This window comes from Dasypus novemcinctus, chromosome 8, assembly GCF_030445035.2.
Source record: "Dasypus novemcinctus isolate mDasNov1 chromosome 8, mDasNov1.1.hap2, whole genome shotgun sequence".
Taxonomy (NCBI): domain Eukaryota; kingdom Metazoa; phylum Chordata; class Mammalia; order Cingulata; family Dasypodidae; genus Dasypus; species Dasypus novemcinctus.
In genome coordinates, this window is record NC_080680.1 from 120,148,511 (window position 1) to 120,175,308 (window position 26,798).

At 40.3% G+C, this 26,798-nt stretch overlaps 2 protein-coding genes and 1 non-coding gene across 8 annotated transcripts in view; 2 read left to right on the forward strand and 1 right to left on the reverse strand.

Moving 5' to 3' along the window:
- Nucleotides 1–7,077, reverse strand: part of RNF20 (ring finger protein 20) — a 42,431-nt gene extending 35,354 nt beyond the window's left edge. The window contains exons 1-3 of one of the 3 annotated variants that reach the window (XM_071217089.1): nt 6,932–7,049; nt 5,705–5,859; nt 2,883–3,038 (exon numbers count right to left, since the gene is read on the reverse strand). Coding sequence is in view for 1 of the 3 variants with exons in the window: in XM_004471277.5 (XP_004471334.1) it covers nt 5,705–5,833 (129 nt within the window). In the remaining 2 variants the exon portion in view is untranslated. Of the gene's footprint in view, nt 1–296; nt 3,039–5,704; nt 5,860–6,931 lie in introns of all 3 variants that reach the window. The other 2 variants (XM_071217090.1, XM_004471277.5) reach the window with 2 other exon arrangements.
- A 54-nt stretch (nt 7,078–7,131) lies between these two features.
- Nucleotides 7,132–26,798, forward strand: part of PGAP4 (post-GPI attachment to proteins GalNAc transferase 4) — a 38,704-nt gene continuing 19,037 nt past the window's right edge. Inside the window, exons 1-3 of one of the 4 annotated variants that reach the window (XM_004471281.5) lie at nt 7,144–7,216; nt 7,355–7,688; nt 8,940–9,095. The gene's annotated coding sequence lies outside the window, so the exon portion shown is untranslated. Of the gene's footprint in view, nt 7,689–8,939; nt 9,096–12,375; nt 13,100–26,798 lie in introns of those variants that run through there. The other 3 variants (XR_001119432.4, XM_004471279.5, XM_023592523.3) reach the window with 3 other exon arrangements.
- LOC111767304 (U6 spliceosomal RNA) lies at nt 22,864–22,970 on the forward strand. The gene has a single exon (XR_002799156.1). It is a non-coding gene; the product is annotated as a U6 spliceosomal RNA (small nuclear RNA).

Genomic DNA, 26,798 nt, shown 5'->3' on the forward strand with positions numbered 1-26,798 from the left:
CTGAGCAAAGAATGACAGACACAAATAGACTAGAACTTCAACCTTACCATCTTGCTATTCTAGCCACATGTACATCCACAAAGCACAGCTCCTTTAAGGCTCCACCATCCAGCTAGATCACCCTCTACTGAGGTGAGCACTGTCATCTATCTCTTAAGTACTGAACTTCCTTCAGTCAAGATTTTGACATCAAGGTCCTTTTCTTCCCTATCCCTGCCACCATCTCAGTTATTCCAGTATGCATGTGGACCATCAAATCCTCCAGCACCTAGCTATCAGTGTCCTGAATTCCTTACCTCCAAAGATCATCTCCTCCACTGCACTTCTGTCATGCATGTCAAAGGTCACATCCTGGACTTTCTTCTTTACCTGGAACTGCTCCATCTCTGAAATCTTAAATTTCAATTTCCCATCCCTTGAACAAAACTCTATCTTTACAGATATGTCATGCCCTTATTTGCAATATATGACCTGATCTTCAGAATTTTGAATTCTCTCCTTTTTCTCTTTCAGTTCTCTCTGTCTCTACTTCTTTTAATATCTTGACTATAGGCCATAGTACATTCTTTCAAACACAGGTCTATTAGTATCCTCAATTCTCTACCTTGGTTTTTTTATTCTATCTTGTGAACAAACTCCAATCTGAATTAATCCAGACATCCACTATTCCATTCCTATATCCTATACCCTGGACACTGATATCTTCTACATAAGGTCATTAAACCAGGAAAACCGGTGCATTTACAAAATGAATTCTTGACCTGAACAGATCTTATAATTTGTCCAGAAATATTTCTTTTAACAAGTCAGCTATCTCCCAATCTTCAGAGAGGTAGTATCAAACTCTACCCACCCTATCTGCCCCAGCTCACATCACATCAAGCTGATGCCTTTGCTTCCTGTTTTAAAGACAAGATAGAAGTCATCAAGTGGAAAGTTCCTCAACTTCACATCTCTGTCACCACTTTGCACAACTTACCAACCTATGCATACATTCTTAAACCTCAGTGTATGCTTATGATTCTCTTCTCTACTGTTTCTTCAAAATCCTCACTCCATCAGTAATTCCACACCCCTCTCTTTAGCCTCTCCCTCTAGCTTCCTCCCATAAGCATTTTTAAACCTCTGGCTTTAAAAACTAAAAAGAAACAAAACCCAAAAAAACTTATTAGAAAAATCTTCTTTCCATGTTACCCTCTGACCACTGCTCTATTTCAACTCCCAAAACCCCAAATTCTTAAAATTTAGTTATTTGCAGTAACTTTTACCCATCCCCAGTCATTCTTTTTGCACTCACCCACTGAGCTACATTCTTTAAGCCCACAATGTGGCTTGGCCAATACCAATTGATTGGAATGATTCCCAAAGTCACTACTGCATATTAAGTTTACATCCCCAGGTAATTTTCAGACCTCATCTTATTCAACTTCTGTGCAAGACCTAACATTACTGACCACTTTCTTTCCTCTCAAAATGCTCTCCTCTCTTAGTTCACGGGAACACCACCATACTGGTTTCCTGCCTATTTGTCTAGCTTCTCTTTCCCGGTCTTTTTTCATTAATCAACAACTGTTTGGGGACTCTAATTGTATGGCACTGTGCTAAACAAAGGGAACATAAGAGTCAACAAGATAACAGCAGCATGTGCACTAAGACCACAGTCTAGTCTGGGGGAAAAGCATGCATTTATAAAGGGAGATACAATATAATATGATAAATGCCATGACAGGTAGAGGGTGGGGAAAAGCTAGGAAGGTTTCTGCAGGATCCATTTCAAGTTGAGCTCTAAAGAAGATGGAATGACCTAGGAAAAGTCAGGGGCGTGGGGAGTACTCAAGGCAAAGGAAATTACAAGTGGGAAGGCTTATATGTCTATCCTACCTAGAAATTGAGTATGAAAAAATAAGAATTATTTATTAGGACCCCGATGTCTTGTTAAAACATTCTTGATTTGCCAAAATAGCCCACAGTCTCCCAATAACACTAGTTATTAAGACAAGTAATAAACTACATCCTCAACCTCTTCTCTGAACATTGCCTTCCCCTTGATGCTCTATTTGAAACCTGCATGGGATTACTGTTTCCTCTGAAACCCTCTAACATGAAGGCTGATTCCATCTACCTCTTGAAGCCCTGGGTCTGGAGGTAGGTGGGTGTCCTCCCTGTTTCCCATGGCTACTTCTAGGCCATTATCCCACCCTCTTCTCTAAAGCCTCCTATCTTCTCTGCTGATGCCACTGGTCTAGACCACCTGCAACTGCCTTGTTGCAGTCATCTAAAAGTGGCCAGGTTACTTCCTCACATTTGTTGATTATTTAGCACCCACCTTATAATCTCTCTCTCCAATACTAATCCTGCCATATTCTTATTTGTTTCAATTCCTATATCCAACATCTTGGATCATCAATTCACTGACCTCCTTTCCTCCAACAACCTTTTCCTCTACCTCCTTTAGTCACCCACCCCCATGGTTTTTATTCTGAGCAGTACTTGCATGCCCTCTATAAGCTCAATTCCAAACAACCTCTTCTCTGCAATTACACCTATTTTCCAGCTCATGCTCTCTAGTTTCCGGGGTCTAATAATTCTACAACTCCTTTAGAATCTATAATCCATTGGTCCTACTACTTCTTGTCCCTCACTCCTCACTTCCTCACTTCCCTCTTTATCAAACTTAAATTCCATGAACAGTCACTGTAATCACCCCCTATTATATAGCTTCTTCTCCTTCCTTGCTCCCTTACCACACCTACCTGAGAAAATCCCCAGCCCTGGAAACATCCAACTCTACCCACTCCAAGTCAACACCCATGCAGGTGAGTGTGACTAGAGAAAACGGAGCCCCAGACTGATTGGTCTCATTGTAGACTCATGTCACAAACCTCAAGAGGGCGCCCAGTGCTGCCCAGCAATCCTACTACAACTTTCTAGTCCATCCTCTCTTTAAGATGACTACTTCATATCTTCTCCTGTCTCTTCCAACCTCCAAAACTTCCTCCCACATCCTCACTCTCAGACGAGTCTTGCTTTTGATTCCACTGAAAAAAAAAAAAAATAGAAGCAATCAGAAGAGAACGTACACACCTACCTCCCACAGCCACAGCTTTCAGCCTACCTACAGCTGAACCTTCATGCCCTGTCTTCCTTCCTGCTGCTGTGCACAACCTGTCTCTGCTCCTAGTTAAAGACAATCCTTCCACTGTGCATTTCACTCCACTCCCTCTCACCCATTTAAGGACATCACACCAGTGACTGTCTCCTCTTTCTGCCCCATCATCAATTTTATCCTCTACCAAATCGTTCCAATCAATCGACAAACATGCTGCAATATCTGCCTTACAAAACGAACAGCAACCTCCCCTCCACTCCAGAACGCCCTCCAGCCACAGCCCTGTTCTCTTTACTTTAGAGCAGTACACCTTCAGAGCCTTGTCTCCACCCTCCCTAATTCCTCCTCTCCTATTTTCTTAGACTTGCTGCCATGAGGCCCACTATTACACCAATACAGTTCTGGTCAAGTCTCCAGTGAACTCTCTATTGCTGAATCTAAGGGCCACATCTCAGTCCTCACCTTACTCAAGCCATTGGCAGCACCGGAGCAACCCCTTCTTGAAACTTCTTTTTTGGCTTCTTGGACCCCCACTGTCTCGTTTTCCTCCTACCTCATTGGACTCTTGTTTTTTCTCGTTGGCTAGTCTCCCTTCTCATCTTTTTAATATAAAAATGCTACAGTGCCCCAGGACTCTATCCTCAGACCTCATCTTTATGCTGTCTCCCTAGGAGAGAGCCTCTGGTCTCATGGATTTAAACACCATCTACAAAATGATGATTTCTAGGCCAGACCTCAGCCGAAACTTCAGATTATTATATCCAATTGCCTATCCACTCAGAGGCTTAACAGATATCTCAAACTTACATGTCCAAAACCAAACTCATGACTTACCCTTCATGTCTCCCAAAAAGCTGCACCCACATACGGACACTCCAGACTTCCAAAACCCTCAGGTGATCTGGCCTCCTTGCCCTCACACATTTTGCACAACCCATCAGCAAATCCTGTCAACACTACCTCTATGGTGGTCCAAGTCCCATGATTCCTTATTAAGATCACAGCAACAGCCTCCTGTAGCAGAAACTTGGGTACCTTGCCAAATTTCAGCACAAATGCGGTGGACAGCTCCACACACACACCAAGCCTTCCCAGTTCAAGCACACCTTGAAGTCTAGGTTTTTCTGCCATACACTTTCAGTTGGCTCACTACAGCAACCTGGACATGTAGAAGAGTCATTGTTTTCAAGGACAATCACCAAGCAATGGGGGCAGGGATCAGTGGTTACAGGCCCCAGGTACCTACCCTTGAGATGGTGGGGTAAGGGGCCAGATGGGACAATTCTAACTGGACTCCTGCTCATATACCCCTTGACCCTCTATAATTTATTCTCCAACCATAAGTCAGAGAATCTTACTCTCCACTTAAGTTCTTCCAGTGGCTCCTCACTCCTCCGTGGACAAGGTCAAAACTGGAAAACAAGTTATTTGCTTTCCCTAGAACCTGTGCTTATTTTCTTACCAGCATCCTATGATCAGCATATACCCATTCTACTATAATGGTCTGTTCCCTTGTCAGTGCCACACTACAAAAGGAAGTCCAGAGACCATCCTCACTGTAAAACGCAGTATGTGGTCAATAGCAGATTCTCAATAAATACTGCTATTTCCTCAGTGGCTAAATGTCCTTGGGGTACATGACATGAGGCAATGCTAAGACAAAATCATCTCCTAGTAGCAGTATGGTACAGCTGAACCACAGATGGCCTCAGAAATGGCATTTCATGATCAATTTACTCTGAATGTATCTATTATTTCATTTGACTCTGAAAAAAATCAACCTGAGCCTCACACTCAAAATCTCATAAGGAATGGCTGTAGTTCTGTAAGTTATACAAATGTAAAGCTTTTTAACACCATCTACCCGTGGCTGAGTTCCAAAGTACAAAACCCTGATCTATATTAAAACCTATTATACCAAGCTTCTGATGTCTAATAGATATGTAGCATTATAGTGAGCTTTCAGTGTATAATACTCTAATGGAAAGGTCAGTTCCACAAGAGCAAGGATAATACGTATTTTATTCACTATTATAATTCATTTTATCTAGCCCAATAGTAACTATTAATAGCTCACATTTATTGGGTCCTTACTATGCTAAGGTGAAGTTTTAAACATTTACACAGATGTTCTCATTTTATCCTCACATCAACCTAAAGAGGTAGGCATTGTAACTACAGCTTACAGACAAGGAAAGAGAGGCACAGAGAGGCTAACACAGGTCATACAGCTAGAAGTGAGAGAGATGAGACTCAACCTCACTTTCCATCACACTCTGAACTATTTAACTATACTGCCTCTTAACACTCAGTACTGAGTTTTTCAGTGAATGAGAAAAGACTTTACAGCTTTCCATTGCTAAATTCCTATAATCAATACTGTATCAGGCAACTGGCTCTCAAAAGAACATAAGCACACCTTTGGAAACAAAGCTTAAATGTCAATGCACCTCATCTCCAGAACCAATCACATCATTTCACCTACTTTTGCCCTGTGTTATTTCCCTTTTCTCTTCAATGGCTTCCACAAATTTTCAGTTTCAGGATGCAAGTGACAGAAGAAAAGCAGACTCTCACAGCATAGTTTCCACATACCGTTGAAGAGACACCCCCTAGCTTAATTGTTTCCACTGTGGTCCCTGAATCTTCAACAGCTGTCTTCTTCTCGGGAGGCATGGAAGTGCCAGGCTCTCCAGCCGCTCTTTTATTTCCAATTCCTGACATGGTGGTACTAGATGAAAGTTGCTTTCCTAGAGGGAAAAAAGGACAGAAACCGAGCTAAGAAAGGCAATAAAAATGCCTGAAAAGAAGCCATCCCTGATGTAAAAACTGACAATATTTCCAGCCAACCCTTTAACTTAGATCCATTAATTCCATACCAAGCAACATGACCCCCAAATTCTACTTGGAAAAGTAGGGAATTATGGAGTAAGAGTCAGGGTTGAATTTACATGACTGTAAATTTCTAATAGAATGCTGATAAGAAATAAGACAATGGGTAAAGATCAAGAATAAATTTCAGGAATTGATAACATTTTTTATTTCCTGAGACGCCAAAATCAGACAGGTACAGTTTGATTCCGAGAGAAGTTAATTCTATAATGACAGAGAAATTTCAGAGTCAAAAGAGATCTGAGAGATGCCTGCTAAGTCAATCACCTCTGAGCCTCAGTTTCCTAAACGAGGGAAAACAACAGCATACGCTTCATATTTTTATTACAAAGAATGAATAATTATAAAAAGAACTTAGCATAATGCCTGACAAAGATAAACTCAGGAACAGCAGGTCTCCTCTTTTATGTTTGCTGTTTTCTCCTCTATCTCCAAATGCTCTCCCTCACGATTCCATGTAACCCTAGGGAAGCCAGATCTGAGTGCGAATCCCAGTTCTACCGTTTACTTGGGTTGAAAGACTGAGTTCTCCAAGAGCTTCCATTTCCTTATCTGTACAATGGAGGCGAGTGTCATTTCGTTTGCCCGACCTACCTCCCAGGGTTTGGGAACTCAAAGCGTGCGGAATGGATGCTAAAGCATCTTACTTTAAGAAGCAGCCCTGCTATCACCCTGACTACAGACTACTCTGCTTCCAATCCAAGTTCTAGGAAAGGGGTTATCTGTAGCAGTAGCCTGGGGCGGCCCTCGCCTCGAGAGAAAGGTCACTGGGGAGCAAGAAACAAGTGCGGTAATCCGACTTGCGTGGGGCCAGGGACCCCCGCCCCCGGCGCGGCCAATCGCAGGCAGGGGGAGGGGGCCCCGAGCGAAAAAGGATGGCAATTCCCGAAGGTCCGCACAGTCTCGTCGCGCCCTCGGCCGTGATCTAACCTGGTTCTTCAAACTCGCGTCGTCCCGGAGCCGAACTCGCGGCAGTTATTCACCAAAGCCCGCGCCGCCCTCCCACCTCTCAGCCCCGACCCGCGGGCGAAGACAGCAGGAAGCTTCCGGGAGGCGGGGCCAGGGGGTGGAAGAAGGGAACGGAAAGAGGTAGTCGCTTCAACGTCGCCGGATGGATCGCGAGACAGGCCGGGCGGAAGTGACGTGTCTTGAGGGCGCCGGGCGGCCTGTGAACGTGGCCTCTCTAGCCACGCTTGTGGTGGGGCACTCTCCGTGGTAAGAATTTTGCCGGATCCGGCTCCCGGAATCCCTGAGCGCCCCTGACTTTTGCTGGCCAGTTGGCCATTGGTCACGCCTTCTTGGGTTTTCTGGCCGAGATGAATGCCTGATTCTTTTGCCTATTCTTGGTTCTAGAGACTCGCTCAGACTACCGATTGGCTGGTGGTTGCAGCAATCTCGGGGCAAGGCCAAGCCTCCGACGCCTCCAGGAAACGTTACTCGAGCCCCTTCGTGCTCAATGGGTCTCAGGGCGTTAGATTTTTCCAACCAGGAGCAGCACTCACCAGATTCTAATCACCTGGGGAGCTTTCGTCCCTCTGGAGAAGGGCCTGGACTTTCACGCTTTTTAAAAATTCTCCCCTGACTTGTGAGTCTAATGCGCAAACAGGATTAATACTCCTCTTCTGCTTGTGCTTCTTTGAAACAAGAAATTGACCAGGGAAACGATAAAAAAAACTCAGATCAACAGGTACTTCGATCTCAACACTAGTCTACTTTTGAAAGCTAATTAGCATTGATTATAGTTAATGGTAAACGGCTATTTTCCATTCAGTTAAACTAAATGCTTGGTGTTTTAATGATAAGAAAGATAATCAATCTAGCCCTGTCAGGAAGAGCTGTAATGCCTCGCAGAACTGTGATAGACTGCCTAGTTACATCAGAGGGGGCCCAGTGGAATTTAGGCATAACTGAAAAAAGATCAAACCAAAGCCCCACTGGATTTCTAGTGTTGTGACGACTAGTCCCTGTACCTGCTGGGTGTGGGTTTGTGTATGAAGAAAGAAGGTGGACAGTGGGAAAACAAGTGTTGTGTGGTGTTTGGTACTAGAACACCAGGCCTGACCTGGAAAGAAGTAGCTGGCTCCAAATAGATAACCACATTTCAGTCCCTGAAGCAGAGGCCTCAGAACCCCTGATGAGAGCCTCCCTGCTTAAACAGCATCAAGAGACAATGGCATTCTCTCCGCTGCCTTGGTTCCTCTACTCTGGGTGAGCCTTGCAGCCACAAAATCACCAAATGGCAGAATTTGATCACAAGAGTTCTTTTAGCCCAGAGTTTGTAAACTAGAGATCCCCAGCTGTATTTGGCAAACAGGTATGCTTTGTGTGAACAGTGCTGGCCACTCTGTGTGTTAAAAAAAAAAAAAAAAAGACAGTACTGACTTAGTTGCCAACATTTAAAATAAGGATATTTTACATTAAAATCCAGATGATCAACTTCTTTTGAAAATTTTGAAGATCTAGCAATGCTTGCCTCTCAAAATTGCCTAGAGGTGAATAAAGGCTTCCTCTTGTATTAATGGGACATGTTTCTCGTTTGCCATAATCTCCATTACTCCTTATCAATTCCCTGACACTCAGGTGGATTTTCATCTGCATATCATCATTTGTGTGTTGTGAGAAATCAATCTGATATGAAGTAAGTGTCCAGTGGACATAGTTGATTGCCAGCCCTGCATCCATTCCAACCCCCTCACCTTTTAATAGAAGCAGGGTTTTATTCATATATGTTTAACACCCTTGATTCCGTAAGTTTGGGGAGAAGCTGACTTCACATGCATCTCCAAGGATTGTCTTAAATCCCACTCCCCAAGCCATAGCCATAGCCTCAGCAATGGGCAGACTAATCAGTGAGTTTCTCAAAATATTAGGTCTAAAGCAGTCTTTTGTCCTCTAAATTTTCATATGCCTGAAATTGCTGCATCCCTTTTGTTACCAGCTTGAGAATGGAACCAACCCTTTGGGCAGAATGCAGAAAATCACAAGCAAATGGAGCCAGATCAACTCAGGTCACTTCTATCTTCAACCACACTTCAGGATCTTAGAGATAGTGAGAGAAGAACAGACCTTTCTAGAACCTTTCAGTCCTTACCAGGTAACCATATTCTTCAGCTACTGGTGAGATCTGTCTTTTCTGAAAGCCCCAGTCAGTCACCTGACACCTTCACAGTAGACTGGACTGGTCCAAAAGGGTAACCACTCTAGAAAATTAGGAAATGGACTAGACTGGGGTGGAGCGGGAAGACACGATTCTCTTATTGACCACATTCCTCATTTCTGACAAGCCACCACCTCTTCACCATCTAAATGAAGAGGAAAAAGGAGTAACCCAAGAGAAATGAGTTTTGCCCTCACTCAAAAATTGGGAAAACAGCATTAGAGGTGCTAAAAGAATTCTTAATGGTTTTATCACTTTTCTTTAAAAGTTCTAACTCATCGCCTCAGCAATGTTACAATTTAAGTAATATTTTAATAATTCTTTTTTTAAAGGGTAAACCACATTCAGAGATTTCAAGTGATTTTTTTTTCCAAATTACCCAGTGAGTGCTTGTCTTAACCACAAGACCCAGTTTTCTGAAATCCAGTCCTTCGTTAAATACACAATTCGGCCAAAAGGTGGCAGCAGGCCTCACGCCTTCACCCACAGTAACCCTTGGAAAGCTTTGATTGCAGAATACTGCTGGAGTATTTACCCATCAGTCCTATCTTCAACTTAACTCTTCGAAATCTGAACAGCACTCTTCGGGTGGGCTTAATGTGCCCCTCAAGGACAAAATTAAGATTTTTTTTTTTACTGGTTTTTCAATGCTCCCTGCAGAGCACTTAAGAGTGGTTTAAATCTCCATGTACTGAAATATTCCACTAACTCTGGGTTGAGTTGTGTGCTAACAGTAATTCTGTGGTAGTCCGTTATTTATCCTTAGTTTTTGACAAGATGTCTTTCATCTGGCACGGCATCACATATTAAACAGACACATGCCGATCTCCCAGCCCCTGTTCCAGAACTAGTGAATATGAATATGCAGGTGATTGATCTAGCAATGGAAGTTCTTACTTTCGTGATTATCCTCCTTAACTGGGCATGTTTGAGGAACACTAATTTATTTATAGGAGCTCTTTATATATAGTATATATTAACATTTAGTATCTTAAGAATTGTCCAATATTTTCTCCCAGCGTTGTCCAGCATCTTTATTTTCTATTGGTGAGGATTTTGTTTGTTGATTTTATTGTTGTTTCTTTCCTATAGGGAAGTTTTAATTTTTATCATACCAAAGGAGTCAGTGTTTTCCTTTAGGATTTATGGGTTTCATACCATGTAAGGAAAGGCTTTCTTTCCAAGACAATACAAATATTCTCCTTTTTTTGTGGTGCTTCAGTATTTCTGTGCCTTTGATCCATCTGTAATTATTTTGGGGCATGGTGTAGATGATAGTCTGCTTGTTTCCAGTGTATAAGCAATTGGCTAACATCTTTAATTGAGTAACCAGTTATTTCTTCTACTGACTTGAAATTTCACCTTTGCCTTAGTGATCTCTCATACATTCCTGTTTTGAAGCAGACTGAAAAAGAGAAAAGAATCAGGCCCATTTCTTTATACTTTGTTTAATTGGATCCAGAACCCACACTACTATAGCAGAGTCTCTCTTAACGAGTATTTATCATTAATTATTAAACTTTATCTCCTCCAACCCTAAAAGAAAATTAAAAAGTTAGTTCTATTGGAACTAGTAGAAGTTCTGCTCCACTTGTGCCTAGGACAACTTAATTATCAGCCTTGCTTAGATTGGCTGCTGTGGCAAAAGCAGGGAATCAAAACAATTTGTAACTACATACAAAATTCCATTGAAATTCTGATCGAGTGAATTAACTATATAAAATTATATAGGAAGAAGTGGAAACATTATAATATTTAGTCTTCTCAACCAGGAACAGGTCAGAGCTCTCCATCTCCTCAATCTTCTTTTATTTCAATAAAACTTCATGGTTTTCTTCTACCAAGTCTTTTGTGTTATTTATTTAGGTTATATATACTTATCCTTAGATTTTGTTGCTTTTGAGAATGAGGCTTTCAAAAATTACCATTTTCCAATTGGTATAAAAGCTCCACAGGAAAGCTATATATATATATATATATAATTTATTTTTATTATAATGTTACTTTCAAAGGCATAAGCATAAACTTGATATCCTTGTTTCCATAGCTACACAAACCAAAACATCTTTACAAATGAAATATAAACAAAGGGACAAGTCGAGTAAAATTCAAGTTAACAATATTTATTTAGCATGGCACTTAATGCTTTTTGCTGAAATTAAGACTTGCTTGCAATGTGAATATGGCATGATCTAGATTGATCAGAAGTTCAATGATCCATTTCCTCACTCTCAGCTGTTCTTGGGGAAGGATTGCTGATCACCACCTATGTGGGTTCTCTTGGGACTCTTGTAAACTCCAAGGGTGCCCTAGGGTGGGATAACAGTTACTGTGTCTTGTAATTTTTTAAAAATGAAAATATGATCATACTACTCATATTGTCATGGTGTTTCATGTTGGCATTTATACATTTAAATAACACTTTGTTGTGAAGCTGTACCATTATTTATATATTAATATAATTGTTAATATATTGATAATTAATATATATTTATTAATATATATTATATTTATATATTACATATTCACATTTGACATTCTCATCACCTTGCAAAACTCTCTTGTTATTTCTGATAGTTTTTTCATTGATTCTCTTTATTTATTTATTTTTGGTAAGGGAACAATCCTATCATCTGCAAATAACAATGGTTCTCTTGCTTCTTTTACAATATATATACCCTTTTAATCCTTTTTCTGATCTCATTTTCGGGTTGAAGAGAATGATGACATTGTCAACTCCTGACCCCACTTTTCCTGCCACATGTATTTTCAGTCCCTGCCAACCACCTGACTTACTGTATTTGCTTGTATGACATGACCATCTTGTTTATTAATCACCATGCCCCATCTGGGCCATGTTCTAAATCATAGCTTTCCTTCAAAGTCCATTTCAAGTCCTACTCCCTTTGATTAAGATCCCTTAGAAACTGTCTCCAGCTCTTATTGCACCAACTCATGAACTTTGACAATAAAGGTAGTGTTGAAACTTGGAAAGCAAGAAGGGGGCTTTCCCTGGGGAAGGCTGGCTGGCTAATTCTAAGATACATCCCCGGGTAGTATTATGTAGGTAAAATCTTATTTCATACTCTGTTACAAACACACAAACCTGACTGTAACTTTAGGATTCCCAAAAGTGACTGATTTCTAAAGAAAACACCCATTATCCAATCATAAGCAGTGTTTTAACCAAAGTGCCCGCTTGTTAATTTTTTCACAGAACCAGATATTTGCATCCTGTGGCCATTAATTAGTCACCCTTAGTTGGTCTCTGTATGAAGCCGCAATTACAGATAATCAGAAGTTTACTTGGTGGACCTGGAATCAAATAAGAAGGATTTGATGTATCATTTTAATATTAATAGCACCTATCAAGAAGGACTGGATAAATAATGGTACAGCTTCACAACAAAATGTTATTTAAATGTATAAATGCCAACATGAAACACCATGACAATATGAGTAGTATGATCATATTTTCATTTTTAAAAAATTACAAGACACAGTAACTGTTATCCCACCCTAGGGTACCTGTGCTCATTCAGTTCAACTCCTAGTACAGATTTGGGGCAACAGCACCAAGTTATGTTTCCAGGTCCACTTTCCCTCACCCTTGGAGTTTACAAGAGTCCCAAGAGAACCCACATAGGTGGTGATCAGCAATCCTTCCCCAAGAACAGCTGAGAGTGAGGAAATGGATCATTGAACTTCTGATCAATCTAGATCATGCCATATTCACATTGCAAGCAAGTCTTAATTTCAGCAAAAAACATTAAGTGCCATGCTAAATAAATATTGTTAACTTGAATTTTACTCGACTTGTCCCTTTGTTTATATGTCATTTGTAAAGATGTTTTGGTTTGTGTAGCTATGAAACCAAGGATATCAAGTTTATGCTTATGCCTTTGAAAGTAACATTATAATAAAAATAAATTAAGCACTAAGTGGTCCATGAGAATTTTGGTTTCTGTACATTACTCAGTTGGAAAATTGCTTATTTATTACTTAATTGTAAGTATACTGCTTTGAGAGACAAGTCACTCACCTTCTCTCTCAAGAAACAGGTGGTCTTATTTTGGAGCAGGTGGGAGGAAGTTCTGGGGTTTCTTGACATCCCTATTCTTTCTCCCAAGCATAGCTCTGGTTGGTAACATTTACCGTTCATATTGGAATAAGTCATTAGGCCTTACTTACGGAATTAAAACTTCACATTACAATTTATGCGTCAGCCTGGAAGCTGGGTTCATTTGCAGTTTGTAATTGAATAAGGCTTTAAAAGTATTTGAATGCCAGGACAATGGGGATTTCAAAAGTATAAGATAAGGATTTTTTACTTGAGTATGTCCAAGACCTGGAGCACATTTTGACACTGCATTGACATTTCAAATTTCAATTTCAATTAAACCACACGGGTTCTCTTTCTTACTTGTACTTGCTTTTATTAATCTAGTAATTAGGTGTGTGGTCACTTACAACTGAGTAGCAATGAAGCTTAATTAGATCAGCTTGTTTGGAACGTGACCTTAACATTTAAAATAACGGTTAAAGAGATGTGTGGCTTCAAGCTGCTAAATGCTACACTATCTGAAGTACTGAGCATCTTGTCTTGTGGTGTTTTTTTTTCTTTGGTGAAAACTGTCCTTTTAAAATAAGTGCTAATCAATTTGTACTAAAAGCTTAAAATATAAGTCATACCCAATGATCAAGCAATTCCAGGTCTAGTAATGAATTCTAAGGAAAATAAAATCAAATAACTGTTTAAACATAACTGTATGAAAATATTTATAATAGCATTATTATAATTTTAAAATTTCAGAATCAATCTAAATGAATTATAATATGCCCATAACACAGAATGCTACGTAGTCATTAAAATTGTGATATAAAGCTGTATTTTTTAACATTGAAAGATGCTTACTATGTACTGCTAAATAGGATAAGCAGGTTACAGGAATATATGCCTAGCAACCATTTTTATATATAAAAAGTTTATATCCAACCTGCTGTCCAGTTAGGACTCACATAAATTGTCTCCAGTTGTAATCTCTACTTCTGTCTCCCATTTACTCTATTTTTCTAAATCAAATCTTTCCTTTATCAACTATTAACATAGAAATAAATATGGTGAAGTTTAAAGTGGAAAATGAGTAGCAAGCACAAAACTAGCTCTTTAAGGAGAAGGCCTGACCACTGTTGAAAGACATCCCTGCACTCATGGAAGAGAAACTGAATCGAGTCTCTTCTGGCTTCAACTTCTGAGGAAGTCAGTGGTGAGTCCAGGCGTGATTCCTGGAGAGCCTCTTGCTCGTGGAAGTTACTGAGCCAGATATTGACCTTCCAGAAACAAAAACTGGGACCTCGGATAATTTACACTGGTTATGTAGTCTCACCATCCCACCCATTGCCTCCCACCAGCCAAGAACCATCATCCCAAATCACAAGTTCATCATTCCTTTGCTTTCCTTTCTGGGTGCTTTTGTTGTATCTAATTGTAGCCCAAGAAAGCATATATTTTACTTGTTTTTAACGTTGTTTTAACGTTACTAATTTTCCTGTTAACAAGACAGGAAGTTTAGCATGGTTGCCCATCCTTTGCTAGGACTTCCTTTTCCTCCTTCCACTCTCTCTCTCTTTGGGTTGGTATAATCTAGACATTTAATTCTGGTTTACATAGATTATTTTCTCTTTTTCTTTGCTCTCAACTTTTTTTTTTCAAGCAACAACAAACAGTATTCGATCACTTTTATTTCACAGACTTCTTACAGCATAACTCCTCTGTCGTCCCTCTTCTTAGTTAAGTCATTCATTCAAAGTTCCCCTGTGGGAGTTTTGGGTGGCAAAGCTTTCGAGGTCTTATATACAGACAGTCCTGGGAATTGGACTTGGCCCAGTGGTTACAGCATCCATCTACCACATGGGAGGTCCGCGGTTCAAACCCCAGACCTCCATAACCCATGTGAAACTGGCCCACATGCAGTGTTGATGCGCGCAAGGGGCCCCCTGCCATGCAGGGGTGTCCCCGTGCAGGGGGGCCCCACACGCAAGGAGTGTGCTCCGTAAGGATAGCCACCCAGCGCGAAAGAAAGTGCAGCCTGCCCAAGAATGGCACCACACACATGGAGAGTTGATGCAGCAAGATGACGCAACAAAAAGAAACACAGATTCCCATGCCGCTGACAACAGACAGTCCTAGCATTGTGCAGCCCTGATGTGCACACATGTCAGTTGCTGCACTTTAAGTAACACCAGCTCCCCCCAACAACGGTTCAGATTCAGTTACCTCTGTAGGTTGGCTGTATTTGTGTCAAGTACCAACTCGGCTTCCAGCTCATTAGTCCCCAAGTCACCACAAGAATAAGAGAGGTGCATCTTGAGCTGTGACCACATCACCTCTTTCAAAACCTTTCCATGATTGGTCACTATGGATCTGTTATTCAGAGCACACCTCTACATCTCCCAGTGATAAACCACGAGACACTCTATAAAAGTGGATAATCAAGAGAGCGACTTGACCAACAGAAATGAAATTGCAACAACAACAAAGAATGAGAAGTCATAATGCTGGAAGTAAAATTGGTGTGATTAAGATTTGAAAATGGCAGCAGCAGAGTGAAGAGAAGGCAAGAAGTAGGGCTGCATGCAGCTACAGTATGAACCACACTGAAAATCCTATGAATACAAAAAAGGTGAAGTCACATGTAGTAGTTTGATATAGTTATAAATTCCAAAAATAGATATTGGGTTATGTTTGTAATATGATCTGTAACCTGGGCATGATTGAGTTATGATTCAGGCATTGAGTCCCCACCCCTTGGTGAGTAAGAACTCAGATAAAAGGCATGGCAAAGAACAGAGTTGGGGGGCTTCTGATGTTGGAGTTTTAATGTTGGAGTTTGATGCTGAAGACTTCAGCTGGAGCCCCAGGAAGTAAGCTCACACAGGAGAGAGGAGCCAGCCCCAGGAGAAAAGGAACCTTGAACCCAGAGAAAAGCAAGCCCCAGGAAAGTAGGAACCCAGGAAGCCTGAATCCTCACAGACATCGGCAGCCATCTTGCTCCAAATAGACTTTGCTTTATGACCTGGAATCTGTAAGTCCCTACCCCAAATAAATAACCTTTATAAAAACCAACCAATTTCTGGTATTTTGCATCAGCACCCCTTTGGCTGACTAATAAATCACATTTGCATCTTTTTCAGTTGCACTAGGAACAGAAAGCCACTTACGGTCAAAATAGAGCATTTCTTTCTCCTTTGAATTGAAGGCTGCAAAAACAACAGAATCCCAATCTGGGTAGCATTCAGGCTAAGTGTTGAAATTGGTTGCCACATTAAAAGAAAATGATAATTACAGGAAGACTGAAGAAGAGTACTTTATTGCAAGTAAGGGCTGGTTTCATCATTTCAGAAGGTGGCCTGATTGATGAACGTTAAACTACCTGGTGAAGATGCTAGCACAGAAAAAGATGCTGCTAGGAAATTGTGAAATCTGCACAAGATTATGAGGATTAGGTAAAGCAGGTGGTTATGATTAAATAACTAATGATTAATGCTGGTGAGGCAGGCCTTTTTTTGGGGAAGGCAGCCCTATGAGACCTTATGCAATAAAGTAAGTAGGATCATAAAATGCCCAGTAAAGAGTTAAAGATAGATTAACTCTTTTATTAGGAGGTGAATTACACATTGTAAATTATACAAAGAAAGAAGAAGGCAAGCTCTTTTCAAACTACTCTTGATAAGTTTTTTTACAAAGTAAAACACTCTTATCAGTCTTTCTAATGTTTTAAATTACAGTGTAGTGAATAAATATTAGTTTTACCTTTTTTTTTTCATTTCCCTATACATTTGTAACCAGCAGTAAGGGAGTTTTTATTTTGACAAAAAATTTTAAATGTCATGGAACAGTCATGTTCCACATTAATATTGAGTTTGCTTTGTGTGGTTTCAGTATAATGATTTTTTTACAGTCCCCCACCACCATCCAAGTGAAACGTTCCAGTACTTAACATTTTTATAAAAAAGCATTGCCTTGATGATGCCTTGATTTGGACATTTTCACAGCCTCAAAACTTAGGTAAATAAATTTCCACTGTTTAAACCCAACCTATTTCATGGTATTTGCTTTAAGCAGCCTAGGAAACTAAAATAGGCCAACGGCTAAAGCCAGTGAGATTGGGTAGAAGATGATAACCAGGTGAGAGAGGATGCCCTTGTCTGTCTATATTCTCTGTCAAAAGAGAAAAAGAGGGAGTGGAGGGGTCTATTTGTAGGATCGGAATGTTCTGGCTTATCAACCAGTTAATTGTAATAAAACAGATTAGAATGTCTACTTTTGGATTTATCCAGAATGGTCTTTGCTTTTGGTTTTTTCTCTTTTGTGAAATGGGAATAATCAAAAGATTAGGTGATGGTGAAAGGGCAGAGAGGACCATAACACCATTTCCAATGCCCTCTCTCCTCTAGGGAGCACAGCAATTGCAGGTGCCCTCACTGTGGAGATAGAAGGAAGCCCAGGGTATCTGGACAAGCAGGAACCATCATATCAGCACACAGTCTGAACATGTTTTGATAAAAAGGAAGGGTTAAACAATTCCTATACTTATAAAAAGAAATGTTTCTGTCTATGCCTAGTGACAAATGCAGCCTCAGGACTCACTCATATAAGGAGCCTGATGTTTATAGGAAGTTGGCGTGATTAATGATATAAATTATTTGCAATAGTGGCAAGAAAAAGATGTCCTTCTTATTGATTTTCTTTTCTGAAGACTAGGACAAGCCATGCCTGATGGTATTCCAGTCTCCCATCTGTAAGGATGCTGGCAGGTGGGGCCAGGGTCCTTGAAGGATGGCAGAAAGACGGAGAAAGGGATGTGCAAGGCTAATTCCCTGGGGACAGAAGGATGCCACAGTAGGAGCTATAAAGACACATGATTTATTTTCTTTTGGTCTCCTCAAGGCTTCCTCATCATCTGCTGTACAAATGGATTATTTGCGGTTTTGTTCCCGCTCCCTTAATGATGGAATGACATTTGTTTTAGAGTTTGACTCTCCATGGGCAACCTCATTCCCTAATTTGCATGTTTTTGGAGGTGTTTGGCTGATGGGATCAGGGACCATGAGGCATGACTTCAGTTGTCACTATGTAAATATTTAGACACAATTGACACAAACTAAACCATCTGTTGGTTTCCTCATTTGGCTCTGCTAGGATAGAGCAACCAAATAAACAAGAGTACTTCACTGAGGGCACAGGTATTTCTTTAAACAAGAAATAGTTCAAAATTTGATACCAGGATGAAATTTTAGCTCCCCATTCCAATGAACATTCTAGATTAAGAGCAGGAGCAGGGTTGAGAGAGGGAGGATGACTTCAAAACCAACCTGTTTGAAATTTATCTGAAGAACCAATAATTTCACCCACACTAGGGCCCACAGGAAATGGCTTTGCCTGAGATGTGTTTGGTATTTTTAAAAGAATAATTCTGAACTAGACAAGAGCATGCAGGAGGATGGAGAAAAGAGAATCAATGGGGCCTCTTGTTTTATCTGTGTGGGTGCCTTGCGGTGTGACCACGATTATAAAGTGTTTTCCACGTCGAGGCTAAAACACTGGACACTGGAAACCTGAGGGACGGCCTTCCTGCTTTCAGGTGGCTCTACCCCTGCTCATAGGTGGATTTCCCTCTCCATGGTGCCCCCATTTTTTGGCTGTCAGGCTCAGCTCGGCTCAGCTTCTAAACCTTTGCTAATTCTAAGGGAAAATGTTTCTGTTGCTGCTGCAGCATCACTATGGTAACGTTAAGGCAGGTTGGAAAACCCCATGAAGAATCATCTGCAGGGTGTGGACCAAGGAGAACATCCGATGTGTGCTGTGGAGATGAAAGGAAGGAACAGGCCTGTTGCTTCATGTGGGACCTGGAGAGAGAAAAAGGTGCTTTTCTTTTTCATTTTTATCTCAACGTGGACATTCCTGAAGTTTATCATTTTTACAAAACAAGTTATCAGAAATATCAAAGAGTTGATAGAATTTCTGCACCAGTTTTCACATAAGTCAATGATTATGAACTGGTGTCCAATGTAAATACTAAGCACAGACTGCCTTCCCTCCTGGTCATTTGCATTTGAGTGATTTGTTTTGGAGCTGCTGTTTCGCTTTTTATAAACATCGGTCATTTTCTTGAAAACTGATTTGGTTTGTCCAAGAAAGTCGGCACTTTCTGCTGCATGGCATTTTCTTTTTTGGAAAACACTGAGATAAAATATGGAATTGTGTATTTGTTTGCATCTGAACCAAACCTTTTGAGATCCCTATTACCCTGAAGACATTTCTAGGGCATATTAAATACTAATTGTACCCTCATAATGTCTAACGCAGCTTCTATATTTCTAAAGAAAGCAGCATTTCTTTCAGAGGCTGCCCAGAGTTTGAACTACATCAGAGTTTCTATATCTTTTCTGATTTGGAGTCCTTTCCCCAAATAGGGCGGTTATATCAGGACAAAAGTTTTATGCTCATGCCAAACAGGCTCTGATATTTCACAGATACATTTGTATAGAGCAAGACTCTTTGCTCTGGACCTTGGATAACCACAAAGAAATTGAGAAACCATGATTATTGGACGCTAAGCAGAAGAAAGGGTACTTAAAAACACACAACACAGATCACCTGGAGGCCAGCAGAAACAAAGCCAGAACTTGGTAGGGCTGTTTGCCACCAAGTGTTCCAGAAACCCATTTTCTTAAATAGGGAAAGTACGGTCCAGTTTTGCAATGTTAATAGCTGCCAGTCTCTCAAGCATATATATATATATATATTTTTTTTTTTTTTTTTTTTTTTTTTCATAACGATCACTGCTTGGCTAGCAATAAGTTAGGAAACTGGCCTCAAATTCTGACCACACTTCTTAATATGAGTCCCAAACAAAACAAAAACCAGCCCATAGGGGTTAAAAATTGCACAGTTAACCTTGAATGTGAAGTATACGATATTCATACTGGTATACACATCACTGAAATAGTTTTTAGACAGCATGAAACACTCCTGTTGAAACAAAATTTCCTCTCTATCGTCTCAATTTTCAAGGAAGGAAAACTGATAGGTAATTTTCTTCTTTATAAATAGGAAAAAGGAAGCAAGAAGGCATAACTGGGCGAAACAGATGCTACTCAAAGGGCAGTGGTGGCATGTATTGTTTTGGTCTTTGCCCCAGCTACTTCCACACCCACGGCAGAAGTGCAGTTCCTGCTGGCTACGCCCTATTCCTTGCAGTCAAGGCTGAACCATGGACCCCACCCCTCCCGGCAAGTGCCTTTTCCTGCCACTGCAATAACCTAGCCCTGCTGTTGGCAGAGGGGCTCTTGAAGTCTTTGTAAATAGATTTCAATGGGAGACCTGTGCCCTTCCTGGAGATCCAGACGTTGAACTGCCTTTTCAGTCTCTTTAGTTTTAAAAGAGACGCACCTTGGAGACAGCGCTGCCTGCTGGCGCCTTCACCGCCAGCGGGGGTGGTGAGAGCTGCTGAGCTGGGGTCGCGGCTCCTGGCCGCAGGCAAGTCCACCTTAGTCGGCCGGCCTGGCCGTCACCTCCGTTTTCCTTGTCCTTGAACTTGTTCTCAGCGTCCTCGTCCAGGTCCGCCTTCTGGAAGCCGGCAAACGACATCCAGACCGGTGGCAAAGACCATCTCTTGGTATGACCCCCACCCCGGCAGTCCCATCCCACCAGTGCCCAGCAGCCTGGCGCCTTCACCCCCCTCACTTGCTTTTCTTTTTGAATTCCAATTTCTATGTCACACCAAGAAAGCCAATTACTATTTTTATGTCCTTATTTTTTGAAACTTTTTATTGCAGTTACATATATGCAACTCAAAATTTCCCATTCTAACCATTTCCAGTGTGTCATTCAGTGGTATTATTATATTCACAATATTGTGCTACTGTCACCAACGTCCATTACTTCAACTTTTTCACCACCTCAAACAGAAACTCTGCACCCATAAAGCAATAAATTCCTCTTCCCTTCTCTCCCCCAAGCCCCTGATAACTTCTAGTCTACTATTTGTGCCTATGAAATTTGCTTATTTGAGGTATTTCACATAAGAGATTGTACAATATTTGTCTTCTTGTGCCTGGCTTATTGCACTAAACATGTCTTCAAGAATTGTCCATGTTATAGCATGTATCAGAATATAGCTGAATAATACCCCATTCGTATCTTTACCACATTTTGCTTCTCCATTCATTTGAGGATGGACTCTTGGGTTACATACACTTTTTGGCAATTGTGAATAATGCTGCTATAAACACTGGTGTACAAATCCCTGCTTGGAGTCCCTGCTTTCAGTTCTCTTGGGTATATGCCTAGATGTGAGATTGGCGGATCATATGGTAATTCTACTTTCAACTTTCGGCCAAACTGATTTCCACAGTGACTGCAACATTTTATAATGCCCAATTTCTTTTTGTACAATGAGGTATGAAGGAAGTGGTGGGGTCTATCCACTTGCAGAAAAAAAAGATCCACCGTAATTCAGCTTTGTTATTCTTTGAGAAGAATTCACAATCAATACCTGGGGCAGAACTTAATGCAGAATGCATTTTTCTTCATGACTCTCCCACTGGCGGCATCAACCTTTCTCTCTAAATAAACACTGAAAAAAATAGGTCCAGCTAACAGCAGATTTCCTTTTTCCTCACACCTATCAAGAAGGGCGTCTACAGCTTGAGTAATCTGCCAAACCAGAAATCCAGACTAATGGTTTCCCTTCTCTTCTTTGCCTACTAAACTTCTATCAATTTTACCCTCAATTTTACCCTGCCTTTCTTCCTTCTTTTCCTTCCACCTTCTTCTCAAAAGGGTTTACAGTGATTTTCAAAAGCATACTGTATCTCTTGAACGATAACAAATGTACAGTACTAATACATGGCGTTAAACAATAGGAAAAATTGCCCCAAATATAAGCTACAGACTATTGTTAGCAGTAATATTTTGATGTTCTTTCATCATTTGTAACATCCCACAACAATGCAAGGTGTTGGCAGTGAGGTGATGTATGGGAGCCCTGTATGTTATGCATGATTGTTTTGTAAGCTCACAACTTTTCTAATAATAATTATATTTGTTGCAAGGTGAAAAAGGCAAGGGAATGGATTCTCCCCTCAGAGCCTCCAGAAGGAGCCAGCACTGCAGACACCTGAGCCTGAGTCTGGTCTTCAGACTTCCGAAACCGAAGGAGAATAACTCTGTGCTGTTTTAAGCCCCTCGATTTGTGATAATTTGTTAGAGCAGCCATAGGAAACTAATACAAAAACAAAAAAAGGCTGAGTTAACTATTGCAATTAAAGGAGACTAAAGACTAGATAAATGCAACATATGACTCTTGATTTGATCCTAAACCAGAATTATTTTTAAAATTTTGCTAAAAGGACATGAGTGGGACAATTGGTGAGATTTATATAAGGGCTGTATTATATCAAAGGTAATTTTCTAATTTTGATTCCTGCACTGTGACTGTGTAAAATCTTCATGGTTCGAAAATATACATGAAAATATTTACGGATATAGGTATGTTATGCCTTCCTTACTCATAAGGGGTCGCCCCCAAAATAGTATGGAAAAAGAAAGAGAAAGATGAAGAAAACAGAGTCGTGTTATTTGGGAAATCTTTATACTATCATTTTACTGAAAGCTTGAAACATTCAAAATAAAAAATGTGTGCTTGCTTCGGCAGCACATATACTAATATTGGAATGATACAGAGAAGATTAGCGTGGCCCCTGTGCAAGGATGACATGCAAATTCACGAAGCCTTCCATATTTTTTTACTGTGACTCTAGCAATGGAAGAAAATGTATCATTGATGTGGAGACAGTGACTGTAGCAGTTTGATATTATTGATGAATTCCAAAAAGAAATACTGGATTATTTTTGTAAACTGATCTTTTCCTCTGGGCATATTAGATTATATTGGATTCATAGGTTTACTTGATTAAGTAATTATGTAAACTTCCTGTGCCAGTAGATAAAAGGCATGGCAAAGGACAGAGTTGAGGGTTCTTAATGTTGGAATTTTGATGTTGGAGTTTGATGCTGAAACCTTAAGCTGAAGCCCCGGGAAGGGAGCTCACAGAGGAAAGAGAAGCAAGACCCTGGAAGGGGGGAACACAGGAAGCCTGAACCCTTGCAGATGTCGGTGCCCATCTTGCTCCAACACATGAAAAGACTTTGGTGAGGGAAGTAACTTATGCTTTATGGCCTGGTATCTGTAAGTTCCTACCCCAAATAAATACCCTTTATAAAAACCAACCAATTTCTAGTATTTTGCATCAGCACCCCTTTGGCTGACTAATACAGTGGCCATGGGAGTTGCTGAGGTCAGAGAGAGGGAAGAAGAGGCATGATATGGGGCATTTTCGGGACTTGGAGTTGTCCTGAATGATATTGCAGGGACAGATGCAGGACATTATATATCCTGCCATAACTCACTGAAAGGACTGGGGGAGAATGTAAACTACAATGTAAGCTATAATCCATGCTGTGTAGCAGTGCTCCAAATGTATTCATCAAATACAATCAATGCACCACACTGATGAAAGAGGTTGTTAACGTAGGAAGAGTGATGGGGGAGTGGGGATATATGGGAACCTCATATATATATATATTTTTTTTAGATTTATTTTTTATTTATTTCTCTCCCCTTCCACCCCCCACCCCAGTTGTCTGCTCTCTGTGTCCATTCACTGTGTGTTCTTCTGTGACCGCTTCTATACTTAAAATCAGCGGCACTGGGAATCTGTGTTTCTTTTTGTTGCATCATCTTGTTGTGTCAGCTCTCTGTGTGTGTGGTGCCATTCTTGGGCAGGCTGCACTTTCTTTCATGCTGGGCGGCTCTCCTTATAGGGAGCACTCCTTGCGCGTGGGGCTCCCCTGCACGGGGACACCCCTGTGTGGCACAGCACTCGTTTCACGCATCAGCACTGCGTGTGGGCCAGCTCCACATGGGTCAAGGAGGCCCGGGATTTGAACCGCAGACCTCTCGTGTGGTAGGCAGAGGCCCAATCCATTGGGTCAAGTCCGCTTCCTCTCTTATATTTTTTAATGTAGCACTATTTGTGATCTATGTATTTTTCAAAAAAAAAGATGATTAAAAAAATTAAATCAGAAAAAAAAAAGTGTGTCAGATATTGTCCTCATGTTCTAAGCTGTTCTAAATCAACATTCAATGGAACCCGATGATTTCACCCGAAGAACTAATGCAGCAAGGCACTTGGTGGCTTTTGCAGCCTTAGCCAAGAACTAGTAAAGGCCACAGAAGGGGTACGCTGCCCGATACTTGCATTCCACTCCTAAAATTCTATCCCATACTCGTCTCCCTCACAGTCCCCTCTGATCCCCACCCACCAGCTGAGCCAGCCTTGCCAGCTTCTAGTGGGAAATTACTTACCACCTGTCAATGTGAGTAAAGTGAACCCAGGAGACGGAGACAGTTAAGAACAAAATCCCCTCTTGGACAGATTATAAACAGTCTCAGAACAGTTAAACATTTTTATCACTGTCTTAAATCTCTTCCATTTTTAACAAATAGAATCCTTGGTGCTTCATTTTAGAACCTCAAATTTGCAAATCTGGTACCCCAGAGGCTTCTCTCCTCACTGTATTTTATGGACCATTAGGACAGATTGCTAAAAAAAAATGTAACCATGCTTTTTAAAATCTCATTGAATTATCATCAAGTGACTAGTGTCTTATTCCATAAAAGAAATACTAGAAATATAAGATTAGGAGCCACAGGAGATTATAATAAAAATGAAGAACAACAGGTTAACTTATTTATTTGCCTACTTGCACATGGTCTACACAAAATTTTATTAACAGAATGCCTGCCCTATTTCTATAGCATCACATTATTTGTGATAATGTTTACTTCCTTGATACTGACAGCTATACCTGTGTCAGTATGTCCACATTGCTTGTCATTAGTCATTGATAAATGCTAACATTTTCAGAGTAATGCTGTAAAAGTTTGATATCTCTACTTTCACTATATTAAAATGTGATATTTTTTAAAACCCCTAATTATATGAATTCAGATAATCAAAAGTAACTATTTTTAGAAAATCTTTGCATTTGTAGGAGAAAAAAGGAGTAAATAAATAGATACATCAATTCATGAACACTGTTAGCTTTGGATAATTGATGAGCTACTAAATATACTATTTAAGATCATTATCTGTATATGCTTTTGCCTGTGAGATATACAGAATGAAACCAAAATGGTTATAAAATACCTAACCAAAAAATTGAGTTTCTAGCTTCTCTAGTGTTAGAGTGAACTGGTTGGTCCAACTCTCCTGCAGACCATTATAGAATATGGAAAAAATATTAAAAGGCACTAAGTGCAATCAAAAGGAGATAGAAACTAGAGGAGAGTTTACCTTTCTTAATTTTTTGGTTTTTTTTTTTTTTTTTTTTTTTGCCTGAGTATGCTCTCCAACCTCCATTGCCACTGAAAATAATGCTCACAGCTTTACAAGAATGCAGTGGCAGAGGATATAGTTCAGTTCTGGAAAAGTCCCTGGGAAATTATGAGGAGAGAATGATAGAAGCAAGAGAGTAGCAGAATGGCTGAGACCCACAATCTGAGTATAAACTCTGCACAAATCCCTGGCTGATTTCTAAACTACTCATGCATGGTGAACATCCCAGAAAGGCCAACAAAAAAAGCAGAGCAAAATCTAGAGTCTACACCTGAAAAACAAAACAGAACTGGGTGATATTCATGAGTTTACTATTTCTTTGAGCTTGCACAGCTCAGGCAGCAGAAAGCAAAAGTCTTACTTGCTTGAAGTATCAGAGGACAAAGTCTGGCACTGGCAGAGTAGCTTAAATTTTAGGAAGAAAGACCTCAAAAGCAAACCATGGAGATTTATGAAGAGCCCTAAAATTTAAGTGTAAAATACCAAACACTAAGTTAATCATGACATTATACCAGTACAGGAGAGACACTCAGGACGCCAGGCTTGAAAAAACAAAACAAAACAAAAAACAAAGAGGAATCAGGAGAGATGTAAGAAGCTGAAAACAGCAAGGCATATACAGTTTTAAGTTTGAGTCCGGGCAAGTGAACTGTCTGAATCCAACAGTCCTTAGAAGAATATAATAGATTCCACCGTTGCTACAACATACTATCCACAACATCCAGGTTTCAACCAAAATTTATTAGACATGCAAAGAAAAAGGGGCATAAGAAAGATTGAGTGGCTATTTTAATATTAGACAAGGAGATTTAGAGACAAAAGTGTTATTAGGGGCAAAGAGAGAGGTTTCATAACGAAAAAGGGGTTAATACATCAGGAAGATAAAACAGTTATAAATGTGTGTGTGCCTAATAACAGAGCAACAAAATGCATAAAGCAAAAACATAAAGAACTAAAGAGAGAAATACATAAATTCACAATTGTAATGAAAGATTTTAACAGAATTTTTCAGTAATTGATGGAACAACTAAACAAAATATCAATAAGGACATAAAAAATGTAAATGACACTAATGCTTATATGAACCTAGTTCATGATTAAAGAACACTACACACAACTGCAGAATGCAAAATCTTTTTGCATGCATAGAACAGTCCCCAATAGAGACTATAT